General features: G+C 36.4%; 1 protein-coding gene across 4 annotated transcripts; it reads right to left on the bottom strand.

The window, feature by feature from the left end:
* Positions 1-224: 224 nt before the first annotated feature.
* LOC118027661 (clustered mitochondria protein-like) lies at positions 225-13,306 on the bottom strand. Of its 4 annotated transcripts, none has more exons than XM_035031064.2 (29): positions 13,092-13,306; positions 12,070-12,347; positions 11,786-11,847; positions 11,367-11,556; positions 11,152-11,289; positions 10,882-11,038; positions 10,582-10,775; positions 10,376-10,477; positions 9,117-9,252; positions 8,861-8,989; positions 8,268-8,649; positions 7,662-7,766; positions 7,366-7,484; positions 6,859-6,967; positions 6,649-6,786; positions 6,108-6,242; positions 5,750-5,920; positions 5,478-5,564; positions 4,489-4,623; positions 4,083-4,235; positions 3,786-3,854; positions 3,254-3,412; positions 2,865-2,921; positions 2,746-2,786; positions 2,420-2,539; positions 1,893-2,202; positions 1,696-1,803; positions 1,544-1,603; positions 225-1,200 (listed from the first exon to the last, which is right to left on the bottom strand). In XM_035031064.2, the coding sequence occupies exons 2-29, from the start codon at positions 12,305-12,307 to the stop codon at positions 733-735; spliced, it is 4,272 nt and encodes a 1,423-aa protein (XP_034886955.1). In that variant the 5' UTR covers positions 12,308-12,347; positions 13,092-13,306; the 3' UTR covers positions 225-732. The 4 variants fall into 4 exon arrangements, with proteins under 4 accessions (XP_034886955.1, XP_034886958.1, XP_034886956.1 ...); XM_035031067.2 differs by having other exon boundaries at positions 12,070-12,343; XM_035031065.2 differs by having other exon boundaries at positions 12,070-12,328.
* Between the last annotated feature and the right edge of the window lie 4,623 nt (positions 13,307-17,929).

Genomic DNA, 17,929 nt, shown 5'->3' with positions numbered 1-17,929 from the left:
TTTGCAAGCAAGTTTTCTGAAGCATAACGAAGCATCTGTTCAATTTTAAAACTTCTAGTTGATCTTGAAGTTTCAAAATACTTGGGAAGAGTTACAGTAATTATGAAAAAAATTATATATATACACATGTATGTAATAAAAAAATTTAGTAGCGGGCTATTAATCTTTCAATATTTCAGTGTAGCAACAGCAATTGCCTCTGTTAATTTCCATTAAAAGGCTACTAAAGCAAAATAAATAATATTTTCACTGACATGTGAAATCAGTAACAATCCCTTGTCCCTTACAAAACAAAGGAGCCAATAGCAAGCCACCATTGAAAACAACATAAATTTAAAATATCAAAAATAAAGTAAAATTCAAGAACTGAATCAAAACAAAAATGCCTACAAAATCAACTACAAAACTAATTTTGAGTTGAAGTTACAGAACTAACTGGCTGGAAAATTAACCACCAATTTATTTGGTGTGCCTACATGAGAACAGGTCACAAATCATCTACCTTGCACCTCACTGTACCCATGCGCGCTCCCTCGACTATATCTAAGAGCTTGCTTACTGGGCAAATAGAGGAATACAGATGGTTTCTTTGGCACGCCTCAGTACCTCCTGTTTCTTAAGAGTAGTAGATGGCTGGTCACCACTGAAATTCATTAAGAAGTGTTGCCTGTCCCACAGATGGCAAGAAGTTTAAGCCTTGCTACCAATCAATCCAATCTCTGCCTCTAAACTTTAAGCTGCGACTTTGGCTTTGGCTTTCTGTTTCTTGGCATCTAATGATGCTAAGCCTTTGCCCAATCCAACAGGAGCCTGATCCTGCCCTGATGTTTGGTCTTTTTGAGTATCTACCGGGTCATTAGAAGATTGTCCATTAGTTTCCTTCACTCCACCTGCTGCTTCCTCGTTGCTGACTGTATCTGGAGTTTCCCCTGAATTAATGATGTTGAGGAGCTGAGTGAGAGGTGGCAAAGCTTGAACAGGAACACCATGTGGACGAGTCAAGAGCCCCCTAGCAGCTGCTTTCTTCCTAACTTCTGCTGCTGCACGAGCAGCTCGTTCATCTACTCCCCTTCCCCGTGGAAGTGTCTCACCAGCAATTGCTGCATTAAGGGATTTGTTCATGGAACCACTGGAACTCCCGGATCCAGATCCTCCAGCAACCGCAGCAGCTTGGAATGCATGCAACAGGTCAGGATTAGCCTGCCACACAAATCAATGTCAGAAAATCTGATCTTCAATAGACACCAGCAGACAGTTGCATAAGAGACTTCACCAACATATACTTGGACATGCCATATTTACAGACAGTTACATCTAGTTAATTAAATTTATTCATGTAATTAGAGATGCATCAGAAAAACAAAGAAGGATGAAAGAACACACAAGGTTTTTCAGCACAACTACTTGGGCATGCTTAATGCCTGCATTGTTATGGGGAACCATTTCCACAAGCACAGAATGACAAAATGACAAAATGCCCATATCCATTTATCAATTAATCATCTCATCAGATTTAATCAAAGAAAAAGTAAATAACACTTGCCTTCAATATATCAATCGCCTTTTGAGCAGAAGCTGCATTCAATGCCTGACCTTTCTGCTTCTGTGCATTCATCGGTAAAAGAAAACTTAGAAATTCAGAAAACTTGAGAGAAACAGAAAAATGAGAGCATTTTTGTAACACTATGCATCAACCTGCATCTCTCGCATCTTAAATGTCTTCATCCAGTTTTGAGAGTCTCGAGTCCTTGAGTCCTCCTCACCAAGCTGTTTGACAAGTATGTCATAGGTTTTCTTCTCATGCTGTGCACAAGAAAAAGCTAATTCAGTAATGTGTATTTCCTTCATATCAGAATAAATTAATGCTAAAGAAATGTCATGTAAAACCATGCCTGGTGTGATAGCTTGAATGCGCCCATACAGTTAAATGCAATTGCAAGAGCATGGTAGCATACAGCAGTTTGAATATGCTCCTCTCCTAAAAGCCTCTCGTTCTTTTTCAAAGCCTCTTGCAGATAGCGAAGAGCTGTATTCATCTTTCCAATGTCCTGGTACATCATTGCAACATTAATGAAGGTTGCAGCCACATCAGGGTGGTCTGGCCCAGAAGACAAACTCAGTAAGAGCAGTGCACGGGACATATGTCGCAGTGCAAGTTCTGTTTGGTTTAGTCCATGGTAAAAGAGAGCCATGTTTCCATAACTGCATAATTGCAAAACACACAGTGAGCCAGCAATTCAACCTACCAAATTTTAAACAGGATGCCAACTGTTAATTACAGCAATTTAAACAAAGACATCTCAATTTTGAAAGAATTTAAGAATGCAGATTATGCCAGACAATTGTCAGTGCATAGCAAAATAACACCACCAAAGAAAAGGAACTTAATGTCAAGGACACAGTGACAAGGAAATAATGCCTGTGGGCAGTATCTGGGTGGTCTAATCCCAGGCAACGTTCATTTATGATCAACTCCTTGTGCTGTTGGATGATTGCTCCAGCCATATCACCAGCATGATACAAAACCATGGCCAGGTACCTGAAAATTTGAGGTCAAGTGCAAATGAAATTAACAGAGAACCGCTTTGTAACCAGAAAAATTAGTTGAAGTTGGTCGAATTATTGTAGATGACACTGCAGTTTTAATTTATACCCAGAATAGTTAAAATAAGCATAATTTTACATGTTCCTAAGAAACAGAATCAGAAACCCAGCATAATTTGGTTATTGAGTTACGATGCCTACCGACAACAGTTGGCAACCTCCCGATGCATTGGACCAGTCACCTAAAACATGATACAAAATGGTCAAGATATGTATCTCAGACACTTGCTAACTGAATGGAGAAAAAAAGAATGACATACCTGTTGAAGAATGGAAAATGCCTCGGAAAATGACGTGTAGGCTTCACTAAGCATCCCCTGAAGCAAAAGAAAGAAACAGTACTTAATAACCATCTAATGCAGTTCAAGAAACAAATAGCATATACACCAACATGTTTTTACATTCCACAACGTCAAAGATCATATGATAGGCTTGCAACTTGGCAACGTGAAAGGCTATTCTACTTGAAAATAGTGTTACCCATGAATGATACTCTAATTTTTCAGATACTGTCTTTACCAAAAATAAAATTTGAAGCTGAAACCTATACCTGTCCTAGAAGAAACATTATCCAATAACAAATTTTAATTCTTGATGATCAACACGGTATGGTCTTGCGAGTTCACTTATGAGCATGTCTAGGGCATACCTCAGCTAGTTGAACCTTTCCGGTTTCCACAATATCCTTAGCTTCTGAACATAGAGGAACTGAATGCTTTACCACGGGTTGGAGATTCAAGATATCTGACAGTTGGAATGGCATTGCAGCATTGAGATCATATTTGCGAGCTGCAATGGTAATTCCCATCTGTTATGGAAACCACAAAAAAAAAAATTAACCATTTAGAATGTCAACCATAAACCAAAAAGAAATTCATTGGTCTAATTCTGAACCATCAGAATATAATTACAGTTAGCATCCAAAAAGGCAAACACGAGCTGTTTTTTATTTTTATTTTTTTGCAAGAACACAGTAAAAGGAAACAAAAGTCAGATTGGTTGAGGAAATAAGTAGCATGGGTATTTATGGCCACTGCTGAACATATACTTTTTAAAAAAGCACTGTTCCAGGCATCACAGGATGAGAAAGACATTTACCAAAAATCAATCAATGTGAAAACTCTGAAAATACAAATACAGTTATATCAATATAAATGGACGAGATAGGAACTGAAGCTGACCTTTTGGCAAAGATTCCGAATAACCGAGACTTTCTTCACTTGTGACCTCGCATCCTCTGGTAACTCAAACTAAACACAGAAGAGCATTAGATTCAGGATATGCTACAGTACAGAAGATCACTTAAATGTTTTATTTTAGCAGAGGCAATTAAATAAGGGACCCCACACAAATGATATGGTAGCAATGTTTCCCATACGAAAAATAGATAGCAATGTAATAAAATGGACTAATTCAACTTCCAGAGAATCTCTGATTATTCCTGTAGTACATATACCCCACGAAATGGTAAAAGATACCTGATATTTGAGCTCTGCAAGTTCCTGAATGTCAGACCATAGAGTTTCTGAGCTAACATTCATATATGAGGATTGGTTCTTTCTTGCAGATGCTCCTTTCCACCTTGTTTGTCCCCTAGAGGATTTTCCTGAAGACTGATTGCCAGATTGTTCCTGTAAGTGTTTCAAAATAAGAAATAAACAATGATGAGAGAGAGTATCTATAGCATTAAACATATTTCAACTTTTAGACGCAACTATTCCTCTCCCTGTGAGATTTGACCTATCAAATCTGAGACATGGTGTGGTCAGAGTGAAAAACATAGCACATGGGGCCTTGAGAAGTAGCTGATAACATCTTGGGATCAAATATAATGCATAATACAGTAACCAAAAAACTATGACTATTAATCGTTTGTGGACATACTTTCTTTGCTGCTCTTGAATGCGGACCATTAGCTGAAACTTTTATGCCAACAGCTTGACAGCTTCCAAAGAAACAGTTGAAAAAATGAGAAATTGCTGGCCCTAGATCATTATCATCTGTATCCCTGAGAAGATCCTGCATCACCAGCAAAATGGTGGGAGAAAGACAATTACTTAGTACCAGACGCAAAAGTTTAAAGGACAATATATTTGTCTGTGTGTGCACACTTTTTCATATTAAGCACCCTCTGCAAATGCTAATAAAAAAATCAGAATTTCTTATTATGATTACACAATAACAGCTGGTTGCACTTTCCCATGTATAATAAAATTGATAGCACCAAAACAGCCACCAATCCCCGTAACTAGAAAAGGGAAGTTAAATTTGAATATCAAATGAGATGCAATTAAGAATAAGCCCAGTCTACCGGAGACTCCTCAAATTGGAGTCACGAAAAAATTCAGCCATTAAATCATTGAACCTTCCAATGATCTAATAGTTGGTATTTTTTTTTTTTGGAGTGCGTCCACATTGTGTTCTTCAGTAGCATTGTTCCACAACCACAATTTGCATCAAAGATCCATTGCCAATTAATGGACGCAAATATAATTCATTAGAAAAGAATGTGCCAAAGCTACTTCGGTCCCAAACAGGTTTGCACAAGCAACTTAATCGCTTGAAGGTTAGATGCCTGACCTGGACTGACTAAATAATTCCATGATTAGAAGTTTCAGATATCATCTAACTAGTGATTAACTGGAACAATAAAATCCTGAAAAACACTTCAGAGAAGTACAAAATGCCTCTCTTAAGAAACCTGGGCAGCCCATTTGCCAAGACACAACAGAAAATGCTGTCAACATGCACATGTAATACGCATTGTATTAATTTAAAGACCTTCAAAAGTTATTAGAAAAATAGAACAAAGAAATGTAAGAAATTTCCAAAGCAATATGTGGCATTTAAGGAGGTCAGTTAAAGGTGGTCACCTTGAGGATGTGCTTTGCAGACCGGACAACTATCTCATTGGAACAAAGATCCCATAGATGAGGTAAGTGTTTTATCCCTTCAGCTACCTGAAGAAATCATTGATTTGTGTCAAACACTGCCCAACAGAACGCATATTAAATAATAGACAAGAGTGACTTCCATGATCACTAATTAAAGTTGAACTACAAAACTTGTCAGTTAACAAAATAATTGTGTTGGAATCTTAGCGCCTCAAATTACCAGAGAGCATTAAATAAACGTATATGCTTACCTTTCCCATGTAGCGAACATTAATTCCATGAGCATGTAGTGCTTCAGTAAGAGTTTGTCCACCCATGGGCGAGACTTCAAGTGTGCAAAGATCTTGGATGAACTTTGGAAGCACAGTATTTGCAAGATATGAACCCACTTTCTTCACATTTTCTTCATCTGCTGCAATCTCCTAATAAATGGCAATGAAAATAGAACTATGAACTCCTAGCTGGTTGGTGTAACTGTGTGGCTACCGCAACAGCTTTTGGGCCATGAGTGGTAACCAAGATATTTGTTCACTACTCAGAAACCGAGCAAATTCAAATGGATACTTTAATGAGATTTACAAAAAGAAAACTGAAAGGTTAGGTGTTCACCTCTGGATCTCCAGACAACTTGAACTCGGTAAAAACATTAGGGTTAAAAAGTATTTCTTCGGAAGATTCAGAGCTTCCAGCAAGAGCAGGAGCACTTTCTTCTACAGTGTCAGCTTTCCCTTCTTTAGCAATCTCCTGTGACCAATGCAAAGAGCCACATGATTCAAATGGTTGCTCACACAATTGTGGGGAAGTTATGTTCATATACATATCACAATAAATCACTTGGCATTTATTGCAAAATTTAGTATACACTAGCCCTCCAAAGAAATCCGTAACTATATGTTACCTAATTGAACATATTACTGTGACCATGTATTGCTTCTGATATAATAAGAGAATTTCCACACTCAGGCACAATCGTGCCATGTTGCAGCATTTACGACCATAATAAGAAAAAACATTTCATTTGCACAGGAACCCTCCAGATTACTCCACACGTGCACACTTTTCAATCCCATGAACCTCATGGGGTGGTGCAATTTATGCTAGCTTAAGCATGGAGCCAGAAGTGAAAAAAAGGTTAGCAAACAATGCTTACTTGATTGTTGATGGAAGCTGCAGCTTCCTCAGGTTTAACTTGCTCATCACCAGCAGCAACTTCTGTAGAATCTGCTGCAGCAATGTGAGCCCCTCCCTCGGATTTTGGTCTACTCTTCAATCTTGCCACAGCTTCAGCCTTCTCCGATAAAAAATAAAGAACATGAGCAAACAAGCCTAAGATAAAATAATTTTGTCCATAAGAACATACCTGACAGAAGGCAGAAATTAATTCTGGTCTCAATATGCAAAACCGTGAGCCAGGTCCAGTATAGTTTGCATCACGAGGAGTAGCTCTCATCAAGTCTAGTAGATAATGCCTGGATAGAAGAAACAAAAGACCCATAGAATAACATGGTGAAGAATGGCATAGAAGATTAAATACTATGGGGATGTTAATAATGTGATACTGCCTAACTCCACACCAACAGCAGTTTGAAGCTGGAAGTTAATTAAATATACAGAAGTATACAGTAATGCAGCTGCTGATTTATTTCTTTGATTTTCATTTCATGTTTTAGTGAGAAAAGAACACAGCTACGGAATGATCAGAAGTCAATTAAGGCAGTTCTCAGACTGATGCCAGTCACCATATAAGTGTCAAGCCTTAGTATACTATAACAAACAAAGGCAATAGAGATGACAGCGAGAAAGGGCTACAAAATGATAGAAGTGGAGAACTTAAAAGGATAATAACCCAATAAGACAATCACCTCACCTGTCATCACTACCCACAATGCCCTTGCATTCTACTGGAGCGGCTAATTTGAAAGCATCCCCGGATCCATCTAGGACAGTGTGTTCCTTTAGATGAAGGCGTTTGGCAGCTTCAACTACCTGAGACACACAAAGATCAGTACTTAATGAATAAGTGTCTCATATACACATCTAAGAACATACTGATGTTTATATTAACGAACATTAACAAAACTATCTACCTTGAATACAAGATATGCTCAATTAATGTTTGCATCACCATCAACCCATAACATGATAACTTAAATTCTTTCTCACCTTAGAATGAAAATCTTCATTCCAGCATATTTTCTTTCCATTATCAACAGAACCATACAGAAGAGAGTCTGATTTATCCCCTTGAAGAATGCCAGGTAAGACACTCTACAACAAAATTCAAAAGAGTGGGATGGTAATATGTCCAAAAACATTAAAAATAAGTCTAAGAAAGAAAAGACAGGAATAACAAAAATGACTACTGGCCGTCAAGTGAGGCAAGGAGTTCAATGCAATAGGGAACACAAAATGGAATAGGATTTGCAATATTGTTCTTTTCCCCCCTAATATCAGAGATGAGTAGTCTTCATTAGCAAACAAGTTGTAAAATAACTTATGCTGCCAAAGCAAAAGGAGGCAACCAATTTTGTAGAACAACAAAAAAGGGCAATTTGCCTAAAATTGCTTTCCTTTTTAACAGAATTTCAATGATAACTAGATGCATACATGTTAAACTAAAGCGTCACACACGAGTTTGTGTTTCTGTATATGTGGTCGTGGTTGTGAGTGTGAGTGTGAGTGTGAGTGTGAGTGTGAGTGTGAGTGTGAGTGTGAGTGTGAGAGTGAGTGAGTGTGAGTGTGAGAGAGAATCCCATCTATGATACACACCTGGGCTACCACTCTATGACCCCTGTAATCAATTATGGCCATGGCAAGATTATATAAACCAGGGACATCAGCTTCTTGGTAGGCTTTGGTGCCTTTCAGATCATTATTTGCCGAAGCATATGTAGCTTGTTCACTCTCAGCCAACTGCGGCTCAGAAGATGACTCGGGATGCAATTCCACCACTTCAACGGTTGATCCATCAGATTTCACCCCATTGGCAATTCCACCATCCCCATGCAAATCACTGGTGACCTTTTCAGAAGAATTAATTGAAGAGCTAGTGTTCTCCATCTTTGAACTAGTAACTGAATTACATTTCTTGGAGAGCTGTTCAAGGTCCACGTCCACAGCAAAACTGAAGAATATATTGTTGTGAACATACCTAGAACAAGAATAAACAAGAAAAAGCTATTATGAAAAGGTTTAATGATGATCACAAACCTCTCAAAGAAATAGCATTTTGGCTAGCATAGCCCATCATCATTAAAAAAAACAATGCAGAATTATATCATGCAATGCTCAGCCAAATAAAAATAGCATGGACTTCTCATAAGGATGGAATAGAAATTCAGAATTTTTAAAGGTCCACTAACATATGAAAGCACTCTGGATCAGTTGGATTTATGGGGGGAATACATCTGTTGATTACTCCAATAGCACCTTTAACTGCTGCATCAACAAAGTCCGAAGTCACTTTGTAGAGAGCCCTATCACGCAAAATCCTGCAACAAAAAATTCCTGATAAGGGATAGGGGATGAAATTATATAAAGGAATTGTACATTGAAGAAACAAAACAGCACACAACATGCATAACTTTATAAAGTTGCTAGCACAGATGACAAATATACCTTTCCTGAGGAGTTGAATGGGGAAACTCCCGACAGGATTGCAACTCCTCATTCCAATCTCTTTGCATGCCAATCAGCTCACTACCATATGAAAGAGTCAGTGCATCCTCTGCTCTGGCCGCATCACGTCTGTGATCTGACAAAAAAACATGAGGGTGAAATGCCAAAAGAACCTCTAAGTTCCACAGATTTGTCATTCTTATGGATAGGAGCCAATTCATATGAAGGTGCGTATTTCTGCCATGCTATAACATGCCGCAGTGCCTTGAATTGGTACTTCAAAACCATTTTCTTTGTTTTGTTTTGATCTTCATTTTAGTAGCACATGTCAATATATTTATTATAAAATTTCACCACTAAATGAAGTTCTAATTATCTTCTCAAAACAAAAACTTTTCCAGAACAATCAATTACTTGTAGCAGACTGTTCTTACATTTCAGGCCTGAAATACGACAAAATCACATGGGACCTAAATAAGTAATTTTTTTCCACATTTAATCTATTAAGAAAAGCATTATCTAAAAACTATGGTAGGAATAACAAATAAAGACTGATAAAAGAAGCGTGAGGAGATACAGGGCAAGGTTGATTTTATCTGATTCCTTTTGGTTGTTATTTATGTTAAGCTTGAAAAGACTCTGAAGAAAAGCTCTCTTCTCCTCAAACTACAATTCCACCTTTCAATTTTTTATCTTCAATTGCCTCTTTTCATCTCTCTGTTCTCTAATTATCCCTCCCACTTCTTGCACTGCAATGTTTTCAATGTAGCTACACCACTGTAACATCCTCAACCCCCCCCCCCCCACCACCAAAAAAAAAAACTCCCAAATCAGATGCCTCATCAAAACTTACTAAAGCTTGAATTTCAGATTTGTCACCAGCAATGATGAGAGATGGATGATAATTCACAACTTTGAGAAATCAACAATCTGTAAAGTTACTTCACTTGAAAAACGTTAACATAAACTTCCTTGATACCTATGATGGGGGGGCCGCGTTACTAAATGAACAAAAGAATGATATAAATGAAGGAAGAGTTTGAAGCTTGGATGGAACTGGACAAGTTTGAGAGTGAGCAACGAAAAAAAATCTAATCAAAATTAGAATTACAGCTCAGGCCTTATCTCGAAGAAGCCAAAATACATTGAGTTGATTTACTCTAGAAATGGCAAGGAAAAGGAGTTCATTCAAGTTAACACAGCAAGGTTTCACAACTTCATGAGGACTAAATTGCATGAATATACAAAGTTACACTTACCAGGAAATGGGTATAATCCTAGCCATGAACATGGTGGCAGGAGAGATTGAACATTTTCAAAAGGGTGTGCAGAGCCCTTATGCTCCAAAATTTCACGAAGAGCTTCAAAACAGGAACATGTGGGGAACCATATCATTCAAAAGTCAGCACGAAGAAATCTACTTCAAGCCTCAATAAACCATAAATTCTCAGTCACCTTCCTTTACCTTTTTTGAACTTGGGACTGATTCTCTGCAGGAGTCCAACAAGGGTAGTTGCTTCAGAGATAGCTTTACCTGGCCTTGGGTCAAGGACATTCCCTGTGCTTGAATTGACATAGAACATCTTTGTGGTTCCAGTAATACAATATTTGTTACCCTCCAATGTTATTACATCCAAATAAATCAAATCCCCAACGAGCCTGGAGAGGCAACCAAGAAAACATTATTTTGCTAAAACACATTCCAAGGGAAATGTCAAATTATTTGCGCAATAGTCAAAGAGGAGAAAGAGTGAGAGGGCCAAACCTTCTATGGCTTGGGGGAGGATTGAAGGATGAAAATATAATACTGTCCACACATGTAATCTCCTTTGTTGGGAATGACAACAATTTACCAACCGAACCTGCAACATCCTCCATAAATCCCATCCCATCAAGCTCAGGGACCTCAGTTTTTCCAGTATCTACATTAAAGTGAAATGCACTGTATAAACACCTTTGGCATTAAATGAAGTGTTAAGAACTACTTCATAAATAATTAAAGGAGAATGATTGTAGGATGAATATCACAAGCCACCTGAACCTAGAGCTTTGTTTTGTGCTTTTTCATACTCTAAAGCAAGGGACGTTGATAATGAAGCATGAAGTGTAGAAAGTGACAGCAATTCTCTTGTGCGGTGAACATGAGCCCTGATCGATCTATCATCATAAGGTGCTGCCAATAAAGTTTCCACGTTAGACGTGTCCATAAATGGATCTCTACTACCAAAAGAACAAGTAATGCTAACAGACCAGCAACCATCTCCAAGGAGCAACCACCAGAAGTAATGTCAGCTACTTCAGATATTTCATTATAATCTTCAAGTTGAAGAGTTGAACCATCCTTTGTGTGCAGCAACAAGTCATAGCATGTAAAGAAACATGTTTCAGGAGCATCGAGAAGGAATTGTCTTACATCCATGACGGAATCTCCTGGGTTCAACTGCGATTGTTTATTATTTATCATTTGATTGATGTGAATAAGCAAATGGCGTACCAAGAGAGAGAGCATGTTTAAAACTAGAGGTAATTAATTTGTTGACAAAAAAAAAACTTGTGTTGCAGAATGGGGACAGAAAAAAAGGTACTGTGAGGGTAAATCAAATGCACAAGTATCATTCCCATTAAAATTGTCAAACAATAACATTATTTTAATGAACAACTTAGCTCACTTGTAACTCAAGCTTCTCGCTACTTTGTGTTTTGACAGAGACGGGGTAAAGATGAAGATCACCTGCGCTCACAGGGATAACACAACATGAGAGGTGTGACAAAACAAAAGACAAAGATTACAAACCAGTAATGCAGCATTTAATTAAGTTCAAGTTCAACAAATAATTGGCATGGTCATTTTGCTAAGTTGGGTTGGCACATAAATAGTAATGTTACAAAACCAAGCTGTTGGTGGAAAGCAATGAGATTTTGGAAAGCAAAAAATAACTATCATGAAGGCAACCTTGCTTTGCTTCACTCGTAGAATCTGCTGTTTCAGACTCCTTTATCTCTGAGGTGCCATTAGCAGGTTCACCCCCAGCTGGTGCTCCATTAACAATAGCTACACCAACTTCTGAAGCAGCTTCAGAAGCGGTTATGTCATCTTTCACAGGAGCATCAGATGACGCTGTTGGCTCTGAAGAATTTGTTGTGCTATTGGATCCTCTCCGGTTCCTCCCTTTATTAGATTTCCCAGCCATTCTCACCTCCTAGGTCAAAAACTTTAACAGGGTTCACTAGCTTTCAAAAAGAAACTATCCAGTTCAGCGATAGCTTGAAACACTATCAGTATATCAAAGAATCAGAATACCCACAAGAGAATGCAGTCATTCATTGATATGTCTGTGTGTGTGCATCTGTAAGTACTCTGGCATATAAATGAATGCATATTTCATTTAGAAAACAGTGATGTGAGACTTTCAATATTCCCTCACTTACTTATCTTGGAAAGCTTCTGGTGTAGAGCCAGAGAACAAGATTACCAACTCAACAGAGATGCACTCGATCAGTTTCAAACCTTGTAGCTTAAAAGCCAAAAGGCACTTTCAAGTTTCAATCATTAAAAAATGAACTAAAGCAGCCATTAAGTTACAGTGTCTATCGCAGAAGCAACAGACACTCGTAAACAAACTTTAATCCTGTGGCATCAACTCACTTTGATGATTCTATTTTCACTTTCAGATTAAAACTCAGAGACCGGTTTTAAGAAACGCCACAATCCCACCCCCGTGTCGATGAACATAAAAATCAATTAATTCACAGCCCGATAATACATACAAAGATTTCAGGTTACATTAAGAATTAAAATAATCAAGTTCCGTAACCAGAAAGCAAAACTTTGCCCTCTAAACACTAATTCTACACAGAAATATCAAACAAATCACGACCAATAAAAGAAAAGGGGTTCGTGGAACAACATGCAAAATGCAAAGGAAAGGAACCAGAACACAAAAAGACTCGAACTTCATTGATTATTATTATTACCAATTAAGTGACGAAAAAAGCTTGAACAAATCGTAGCTCTATATCAACAAGCCGATACACACGTGGGTATATTGTTGGTGGTGGTGAGCGTGTGCAAGTATATGTTAGTAGAAATGTGGAGAGAGAGGGAGGGGAGGGGAAGGGTTTTAGAGAGAGAAAGAGAGAGGCTGAGGTTTTAGCAGGAGGGCTAACAACTCAGGAAGTGGCTGAGAGGCGGCGAAATTTCTCCCTTTTTATTTTAATTGCTTTGCTTTGTAGAGACCCAATTTTACTGGGCTTGGGCTTCGTACTTGATTTCTTGAAGGAGTCTTTTTTTTCTTCTTCTTTTTCAGGTCTTGTTAGGTATTGCCTTGATTTTTTGTTTTTTTTAAAAAAAAAAAAAGTAGAAATATATTTCTTAAAATAAACACGTTTCAGGATTTTTCCTTCATATATTTTTCATTAAAAATAAGTAGTTTTCAAAAACACAAAAAACAGGAGATGGTATCAAATTACCTCCATTAGTTCTTTTAGCATGTATCCTGGAAGGAAAAAAAACATTTTCGAGTATATATTACCTCTAAACAGTGTTTGAGTTTTAGCTGTTCTTGACTGTAATAAAACAAAAACTTTAAACACGAGTTAGAGATATTGTTAAGGACTTGTACTTGCTTTGAAGGAATGTTTCTTTCTTTTTCGGAAATGAAAATTAGTCAAGAACTTCTTAAAGTCAGTGTTTCGATTAAATTTATTATAGAGATTTGAAATTGTGATAATAGTTATTATTTAAAGTTTTTTTATTTAAAAATATATTAAAATAATCTAAAAATATTAAAATAAATTAATTTAAAATAATAAAAAAAATAAAAATATTTTAAAAACATAAAAATAAACGAGCCTTGAAATTACTATTATTGAAGTTGTCTGCTGATTCGATGTCAGGGCCCATTTTCCATCCATGTCAACTGTCATGTCTTGTTTGTCCATGTAGAGGCGTTGAACCCTCCTTGCCCTATCGGCGACCGGAAGGGGCCATCGGGTAAAAGGTCACTGGCCTTTCGTTGTGGTTTTGGATGGACATGATTAATTGAAATTCCTTGATTTCTGTAAACAAATTGATTATTATGCATGCTTGATTGTGTAATATTTAAAGAGAAAAAAAAAAAAAAAAAAAGATGTTTCTGTGGAGTGTAAGTTATTAAGGGCAATTCCACTCGCAACTTCGGCCTTCGGGGCTAGATTTTCACTCCTTGTCTCCGATGGCAATTCCACCGTGCGGTGAATTAGATCTTAAATCTTCCTATTTAAATCTAAGGTCCGAACAGGTGATGTATAGAATGTACTCTTCTTGCACTGTTGGTAGGATTCCAGGTTAATTCTGCACATGAAAAATAAAAATAAAAAAGAAGGTGACGTTATTATATATGTGTTTTTTCATAACATGAAATTTGTTAAATAGTATATAGAAAGATGATTCCTTTTTTGAACAATACGGGTGAAAAAATATATATTAATGGGTAAGTAAAAAAAAATATTTAACCTTTGCTGGTAGCTGAAATAGAAAGTTAATTTTCCCACATGAAATGAAAGATAAATATAAATGCAAATATTTTATTATGGGTATCATTTTTATTATATGCATTTTTTTATTTAACTTGGAGATTTATTATGGTTGTCATGTGATTTTTGTTTTTTTTTTAATGCATATGGTTGTTATGTGATCCTTGTTTTTTAAAATGCATCTACTGCATATCTATTCTAAATGCAAGAGGAAAATAAAATAAAGATAATTGACAATAATCTACTAAAGATATTATGAAATCATTTAAACCATCAAAAATATCTATATTATTTTAAAAATAACTAAACTAGACAATTTTAAAAATGAGAGCAAGAATATTAATTCAAAAAATCAAGAAACACAAAAACCAATTTAAAAGTCTGTAGATTGATGGGTCTAAAACCCAAGGTCGAGCGCTTAATTTTCTTTTTTTTTAGATGAGTTGAGGATGATGCATTATCCTTCAATTATTATTTTTTAATTGAGCTGACAACATATTATATGGGCAAACAATATATCACCTCCAGTCATCAATAGATTATAAATTGGATTTTTGAACCTAAAACCCCTGATTTTTATATCGTTTTTACTTTAAAGCATATGATAAAAACATCATACAAACTTTAGTAAATTCATTTGCAACCCTAAAACACACTGTAAATACTGTAAAAACCAGAATTTAAATCAAATTTAAAAAACCTCGCAGCTCTTGGTATTCTTTTCATGATACGTTTTGGGGAAAACAACACAACTACTAAATTCTCTTTTCTAGGACAAGCTTGAGATCATGAAGATTGATTTTTTTTTTGTTGTTGAAATGTGGTTTATCAAACTTTTTTCTGCTCTGTTTTTACCTTCCCATTGACTTTCACTTCCTATTTATGACTAAAACATAAAAAACTAAATATTGGATGTAAAGTCTAGAAACAAGGATTGAATATAAAAATATCAAAACTTGAAGGATGAAAGTGTAGTTTTACGTGCTTTTTGTACAATAAAGATGGGGAAAGGCTATTAATTTATGTAAAAGTTAATTTTGTTCTTTTAATTTTTTCTGTAATAACTAAAAATTCCACTATGTCAAATCAAACTCTTATTTAATGTCGTGCCATTATTTGACGTGTCACGAAGGCTATAGCATTTGCCTCGAAGGAAAAAAATATACAGGACCGTGAAAACACAACCCATGGGAAAATAAAGTTCAATGACCTAAACAAGTAATGTTTTAAATTAAAGGGATGTGGAAGGCGCAACACTATAAATAGCAGGATATGAGATGATGAACACAAATGCTTCTTATGCGGTCTGTTTTTTTTTAGAAGTCACGAATTATTCAATGTACATGAAATATATTTGTTTGAGTATTTTTAAATGCTTTTTTAAAATAATTTCGGTTTGAAAATATATAATTTAGTGTTTTTTAACAGTATTCTCAGCTTAAAAATATATAAATTGATTTTTTTTTATATAATCTGATATAAAATTTATTACCAAGCTGGTCGGTAAAAAAAATATGTGCCTCAACGGTGCGCAATAGAAACTCTTAAGGACCTAATAAAAAATATATAATAGTTTGATGACTTGAATGTAGTTTTCCCTTGATAAAAATAAAAGAAATAACCCATCATCCCGCCACTGCCAGGAGTGTCATCACTCTCTCCCCCTCTCTAACCTTCTATATAAATTCCAAAAGAGAAAACAATCCAAAAAACCAGAATCAATCAAATAATGGAGATACCAGTGATTGATCTCTCGAGATATTTAGAGAAAATGAGAGAAAAAAGAGAGTCTTAGTTTTGGGTTGGAAGATGAGGATTTTGAGGATGTGAAGGTGTTAATGTGGATGTCTGTATTGGATGATAAATTTTGGGGATTGGGTTTTTTGTGTTTTCGGGCTTGTGATGTCTGGTTATAGAGAAAGTGTGTGAAAATAAGGGGACGTTTTGGTTTTGAATTCGGGGTTGAGGAACTGAAGTGTTTGTTGAGTTTGATTTAGTGGATGGTTAGGATATTGTAGGGAGATAAAATATTTTGGTTTCTGAGAATGGTGGGAAAAGTGAATTTTTTGTCAAATTGGTCTTGATGATTAATGGGAAAATTTGGAACTTTGACTAGTACCTGACTGCTTGTATTGGTTTTGGTTATTAGATTGGATTTGCACTACCACTTTGGGGAACGCATTTGTTTGGTTGCTGAGAAAGTGTGAGAAATGAAAAGGGAAAGAGTATTGAGCGTTTATCACTGTCTAAATCTTTTGCTACTTTTGGTTTGGGTACCGTTCTTGCTTTACGTAGTCGGAGTTGGACAATTGTGATTCCTTTGGTTTCTAAGAATTGTTTGTGGATTCTTTTGTTTTTTGTTTTTTAATCACCGAGTTCCATAGCAAAAAAATAAAAATAAAAATAAACACTGCTTATGTGAATTCTAATGCTAATTGCTTGAAGTAAACGAACTATTGGTTTATTCTTCCGGTTCTTGTTTGCTAGATGAAAATAGATGTGCTTCATTAGGTTGTGGGATCATTGATGGTGACTAGGATTGTTTGTATGGATTTGATATGGAAACACCATTCTAAAGATGGTGACTAGCACATCATGATAGATAAACCTGTACACTGTTGTCGTTGCAGAGAGGGACTCTGTTTCGTATCCAGTAGCTTAAGATTGTTGCTTTTTGTAGAGATCAAAGAAATGAAAAGGTAGATGCTCAAAAGTGTTTTGTTCACGAAGTTACCTTCTCTACCTAATTTTATGTTTTAGAAAGTAAATATAGGTTTATCTTTCTGGGCCATGAAGGAAAAGCAAGGGTTAGAAGGATTTTCTACTGCCTCAAATTGTATATTAGTTAATTTTTTGAAAAAAGAGAGATAAATGAATCTTTTTTGTGAATGGGAATAACAGGTTGGGGTGACTCCTGCGGGAGTGGAAGTTCCAAGAAGCATGGTTGATGAAGAGACGCAAAAGAAGTTAAAAGCAATGCCCAGACAGCTCCAACCATCCATCCCTAACAGACCAGATCCTAAATGGGGACACTCGCTTTAAGGTACCAGATCATTCCTTTCCCTTTTAATGTTTTTGTTGTCTAGTTGCCATTCGCTAATTTCATCTGAATTTTGATAGGAACTTAGTTCAGAACCTGTAATAGCTGAAGGTTTTCCTGAATTGAAAGACACCATGGACTCTCGGGGTCGCAAAATGATCTCTGCAATAGAGGTATTCTGTTAATGTGGTTTGGTGGCTTGATTGCATTTGTTGCCTCTTATATCTCTTACAGAGCTCTCCATGCCATGCTTTTATCA

Source organism: Populus alba, chromosome 9 (genome assembly GCF_005239225.2).
Source record: "Populus alba chromosome 9, ASM523922v2, whole genome shotgun sequence".
NCBI lineage: Eukaryota > Viridiplantae > Streptophyta > Magnoliopsida > Malpighiales > Salicaceae > Populus > Populus alba.
This window is presented reverse-complemented; position numbering and strand designations above follow the sequence as displayed.